This window comes from Galeopterus variegatus, unplaced genomic scaffold (genome assembly GCF_000696425.1).
Source record: "Galeopterus variegatus unplaced genomic scaffold, G_variegatus-3.0.2 Scaffold10245, whole genome shotgun sequence".
NCBI lineage: Eukaryota > Metazoa > Chordata > Mammalia > Dermoptera > Cynocephalidae > Galeopterus > Galeopterus variegatus.
In genome coordinates, this window is record NW_007736356.1 from 28,381 (window position 1) to 34,380 (window position 6,000).

Here is a 6,000-nt window from a genome sequence, read left to right on the forward strand (position 1 = left end):
AGGACCACTTATTTGGGGTTGCGTATCATCTCAAGCCATAACTGGTGGTGTAAGAGGGAAAGATTCCCATAACCAAATCAGCTTTAGAACTTACAATTTAATTCTGGCCCAAACCTACTCAGCAGCAACATTTACTCCAAACTTAACCTCCACCCTGACACTATCACTGACACCAGCATCAGCCCCAATCTAAACCCAACCTAGTCCTGACCTAACCAGGCCCTAACCCTAACCCCTAAAGCCAACTCTAACCTTAACCCTAACTTAACTTCCTTTCTTGCCTAACCCAATCCTAGCTCTAACCCTAAAACTAAAACCCTAACCCTCTTCTCCAAATGTTAACTCTAACCCCTAGTCCCAAGTGTAATTTCCAGCCCAACCCTAATTCAGTTTTGCCCACATAAAGGATCTAGTCTCCTCATGTCCCAAGCGACCACATCCATTCTGAGAGGCTCCTCAGATGTGACACTGACAAGGTAGGCACCATCAAGGTCTGGTCTGGACAAGACTTCTGGGGCAGCAATGATACCTGAACAGGGTACGTACTATCACAGGAAGGCCCAAGACAGTGCCGCCAGGAAGTTGGTTTCTTTTTCTGTGCACAGTATCTCTCAGCCACAGGTTTGCAGCTTCTTGCGTGGACACAGTCGACTTTCCGAGACTGGAAGCCCCTGCCACAGGCTGCTGTACAGGGCCTCCAAGGGCCTGGGCGCCAGCACACATCGCAGGCCCCTGACATGCAGTTCCTCTTAAAGGTGGGTCTGAAATGAAAAAATAATGGAAGACAGGAGAGGCAGGGTGTTCCTTCTTGCTGGGATCAAGCCTTTTATCCTACTACGTATTCCTTATACTAAAGGTTTGACAATTAAAAGCCTACTAACCAGGACACCGATTTGTACTTTCCATGGTTGACTGAGCAAAGGAGTGGTACAATCATGACCATAATAGAGATAATTAGATTTCTTTGAAATATAACAATTTTTTAGCCACTGAGAATGACCTACAAGCCACCCAGGTTAGCCCCAGAGTTTTAGGAAGGTTCTGGAAGCTGTCTTAAGACACATGATGGAGGGAGAAGGGGGAAGACCTATTTTAGAAAAATTCAATCCAATAAACATTTATTTAACACTTTTCATATGTTGGGCACATAGACATGAGGAAGAAGAAATGGGCAAATACACCCCCAGTGCCAAAAAAAAGTTCAAAAATATATGGTGTGAGTCAACAAGAGACCAAATTATGACAGTATGAGGCAGGATGAAATCACTGCCACTAAGAAAAGGGCCAATAGTAAGAGCTCACACTTAAGTTTACACGGGAAAAACCAATGGGAAGTTGTGGGTGAAGTGCTAAAAAAGTGTCCTTGCCACTGGGAAAGGTTTTCCTCCCCACCCTGATGGCAGATGTGAGGTGTCTTAGTCTTAGACTCTTCCATCTAAGACTGAGACATCCCCCCCCCCCGCACTTCTATTCGGTACAATCAAGAAAGACAGTGACAACGTTCCTCACTACTTGGGGCTGGGAGTCCCTGCTCAGAAGTGCTCTGATCAAGTCACAGCAAGCCAGCCGTATGACTGGCTTCCAACACCAAGTCAAGGAACATACCTCAAAAGATATGCCATCCTGATAAGCTGCAGCAGATCAACTGAGGCAAGGAAGAGAATTATTTACTACAATAACACACAAGAAACCACTTCAACCTTGTTAACATGCCTTACATTTTTTGTTTATAAGCACTTGAAACATATTCTGGTAAGAGTATGAATTTATATGTGAGCATCTCATCTGCTAATAGAAGTGCTCTTACATTTCCATTTAGGCCACATCATGAGTTATAGTCAGGAACTACCAAAGGCCATGTGGGAAGAGGAATCTTTCTCTGATTCCCTTGCCCTTTAAAACAGAACAGAAAGTTAATATCCTGATTTTTGAAAAGATATTTACTCTGGAAGATGGAGCCACCTGAGCAGACTCACTTTGGGGGTATCTGCCCTTGTTCCCTAGGGCAAGGCTTCTGGAACAATGTATTTGTACTGCATGAGAATGTCTCCCAACCCACAAACATTACTGGAAGAGGGCGCTAGCTTGAATTGTTCAATAATTGTTTTTCTCTTAGGAATTTGGAGGATGCCAGAACAAGACATGTAAACCTGAGGCTTGAAGGAATGGCGGCCCTATTAGGCCATACGGGCCTCAGGGACAGAAAAAACAGTTTTCAGAAAGAGCAAAGAATAAAGGAAAAGAGAGAGCACAGAGCTGCAGAGATAAGAGGAGGAAAAAAACAAAACAAAATATCAACAAAAAAATGACTTTCCATTTCTTGGAGTCTGACTGCGTTCTCCCTTTGGATTCTATGAGACATTTTTTGATTTCTGTTAAAGGCTTCTTATAATGGCACATAAGGAGTGTGGAAACACCAATCGAAATGTAATAAAATGGAGAAAATTCTGATCATCTGAACCTCTCTGAGGGAGAGTATTACACATAGCTGGAAGCAATACTTTGATTCGCCAGTAGGGGGAGACTCCATCAAAGAGTTTACTTAAACCGTGTCCCACCAAGCTGTTTATGAGACTTACCAGGGGTGGGATGTCTTGTTAAGTGCTTTTGTTTTCCGCAGTGAGTATGCACCTCGGGGGCTAAAAGTTAAGTCACTTTGAACAGCACAGCAGAGACTGAGTACTCCTCAGCCATCTCCCTATACATAGATCAGCTTTTCTACTGAAAAAGTTTAAACAAGCATTCAAAGAATATATTTAATAGGATACTGAAGTGTTGTGCTCAAATGTTGGGTGGTGGTCTCTTATTAACAAATCCCTCAGCTGCTTTGCATAAATCATTCCAAGTTGACTTTTGTTATTTCCAGTCCAAAGGACCTTAACAGTCACTTCTGCTTCAATAAAAGGCAAGGTCAGTGGGAAGTTAGAGGAACCAGTAAGCTTCCTAAACATAAAGGATGAGAGGTGCACACGGAGCTATAGACTAGCACAGACGCTGAAGCCCAGGACAGCTCAGAGGTTGGTCATTGAGGACACAGAAAAAAAACAAAAACAAAAACAAAAAAACACAAGGCCAGTCCAGCAGAGGGCATCACTTCTTCCTGGCCAGGGACAGGAGTTGGCATGGGGACACCTGAGTCAGGTGGACACAGCCTGGGCACTGGCACTATGCTCACAATTGGGGCTCAGGTGAAACATGAATGTAGAAACAGAAGCAGAAATCATAAAATGACCCTGTTCCTATTACCATTTCTCAATTTCTGTTCAGTCCAGCTCCATCTTCTGAGGGCAGCAGATCCCAAGTCTGGCTATTGGAAGTGGGCAGCTTTCAAAAGATGTAGATTGCCAGGCAATCTCCTAAAGGTTTATTAAGTCTGAGGTGAGGCCCGAGAATCTATTTTACAAAAATTTCCCAGGTTATTCTAACTCTCGGCTGAGGTTAGAAATCACCACTTTGGGAAACAAACTTTCTGCATTCTCAGCATTTCCTTAGGTCCCTATGTTGTCTTCTTGCCATAAGTCTGGGCTAGCTCGACCCTGACAATTTGCACTTCCTCTACAACCCTTTTCAATGGAAGCCACAGCTCTCAAACCCTTCCCAGGGTTTATAGAAGGTGCTAGCAGACAGCCTACCCACCATCGATCCTTTACCCATGGCCACTAATGTTACTACCTATAAAACATTGTCTAACATTTACTAAGGCTCTACTATGGCAACTGGGGGGAGGGAGGGAGGGGGTCTCCAGCTTGCCCATTGCTTCCTATCCATGCACTCTAAAGGGAGAGCTGTCACCTCACCTACCTTGGGCAAGCCAACAGCACACCAATTCAGCGGAAGAGGTCTGTGGGGAAAATGGGGCCATAAAACTGCAAAAGAAACGCTCAACAGCTCTCTATACTAACCATCTTAGGCCTTTATCCAAAACCCACCAGATATTTGAGGAAAAATAACAGTGTGAAAGAAAGACACCAGGTTATAAAAACAGAACAGCCAACCCTGGAGGAAACAAAAGAGAAAATGAGAGTTTGTTGGGCCTTTAAAAAGCTAACACCACCTTAAAGTGACATTACAAGTGGATTAAAGTGGCAGCCTAAAACGGTGCCGGGAGAAAGCAGGGTGGGGGTGTCTGTGGGAACCTTGCCTTAGCCCTTATTGGCCGCACTTGTGAACACTGCGTAATTGCAATAGCTAGGTATTGAGACAGGATGCATGCCCTTAACCCTTAAGCTGATTGGAGGATGTAAAAAACCTGCCTTTGCCATTTACCTACAAAAGCCAACGCTTGTGTGCTAATAAACGGAACTGCTTTGACAGAACCCTCACCACGTCTGAGTGTCCTTTAACTGGGCTGGTTTGGGGCCAGCGGTGTGCTCACCTCTCTTCACGGCTCTCTTCCCCCGTCTCCTTCAAAAGGGGACTGGAGGGAAAGAGGAATCCCGGGCCGTTCGCTCGCCCACTGAAAGGAACGAGGCTAGTGCTGTACGGGTTGGCGGCGGACCCGACAGAGTGGTGCCCCGCGTGAGGACTTTTAAAGGCGAGCCAGTGAGGCCCCCGGCTGCTCGGTCCTGAAAGAAGGTCGACGAAGAGTGATCAACCAGCGGAGTGGCCCCCGCAACCGCGGTAGTCGCCGTGAAGTAATCCGCCTGCGTGTCAGGGTGAGTACCATAACAGGGGGAAGTCCCTGCACTTCTGTGCCCTGTGCTCCCTTTGTCCCTTCCTCGCGGGGCAACATGGGAGGTTTGTGTGGAAAGAGTGATGAGACAGCTTGCAAGGCTCTAAAGTACATGTTAAAAAGCAGAGGCCTAGAAATATCTGACGAGACAGCCTGCAAGGCTCTAAAGTACATGTTAAAAAGCAGAGGCCTAGAAATATCTGACTCCATGGCCACCAATGCCTGGTGTCATGTGGTGTAGGTAGCCCCTTGGGCACCTTCGTCCAACTTATTCTCATATGAGACTTGGGACCGGGTTCAGATCCTGCCCAGAAGAATGAGATTAGTCACGGGCTAGGTCCCCCCTTAGGGTTCTACCCAACCATCTCTGCCCTAAAGCTTTGCTTCCGTCCCGAGCATCAGGTAGGGGCAGAAAGGGATTGGGCGCAGTTCGATGAGGAGAGAAAAAAAGAAACAAAGCTGCCAATGCAAGGCCCTGAGCAAAGTTTAGCCAAAGGAGAGAAAGCGGCACCTGAAGAAGCGGAGGAGGCTATTCCACCTTTAAAAACATCCCCGGCAGAGCTGCAGGTTTTTCCTGTTATGGCTCACTGGGAACCCCCAGCTGTCCACAGCCCGTGGGGGGAAGCGGCCCCTCAGGCCTATCCAGTCAATGTTGTAAAATAACTAAAAAAGGCTGTTGCTGAGGCCAGGACTTTATCCTCAGCCTTGCAGGCTCAGACACAAAACTTAACCGAAGCCTTCAAGGCATTTACTGCCCTGATCTCCTCAGGAAACAATACTTCCCCACCCTTCAAGGGACAATGTTTTGGTTGTGGAAGACAAGGTCATTTTAAAAGCCAATGTCCCAAGGCTAAAGGCAAAAAAAACCCTACCACACCTTGCCCCCCATGTAAAAAAGGATTACATTGGAAAAAGGACTGTAGATCCAAATTTGACAAAGCCCCCAGTGGAAATAGGCCGGCCGCTTGGTACCCTTGGGAACCTCAGGACCTTAAAGAGCTGAAAAAGGCTGTCGCAGAGGATGGGCCCAATTCCCCATGCGCAGAAACCATCCTCCAGGGCTTAGCAAACAAACCCTGCACGACCCAAGATTGGAAAATGCTCTGTAAGGCTGTCCTCCCCCAAACTTGTTTATCAAGTTCTGCGCCTTCTTTGAAGAAGAGTGCCATGTGCAGGCAGAGATAAATCAAGCAGCCAACCCACCCATCCATATCAGCTTTGGCATGCTGTCTGGAATAGCAGATCAATTTAGTACTGGAATCCAACCGGCTGCTATCCCAGCCCCCTACCAGGACCAGGTTAGGGCAACAGCATTAGCCGCATGGAAA

General features: G+C 46.6%; 1 protein-coding gene across 1 annotated transcript in view; it reads right to left on the bottom strand.

Annotated features, from left to right (window-relative positions):
• Positions 1 to 6,000, bottom strand: part of LOC103609882 (ADAMTS-like protein 1) — a 42,266-nt gene that overhangs the window by 24,263 nt on the left and 12,003 nt on the right. The window contains exon 3 of the mRNA XM_008594148.1: positions 530 to 761. Coding sequence (XP_008592370.1) covers positions 530 to 761 — 232 coding nt within the window. The remainder of the gene's footprint in view (positions 1 to 529; positions 762 to 6,000) is intronic.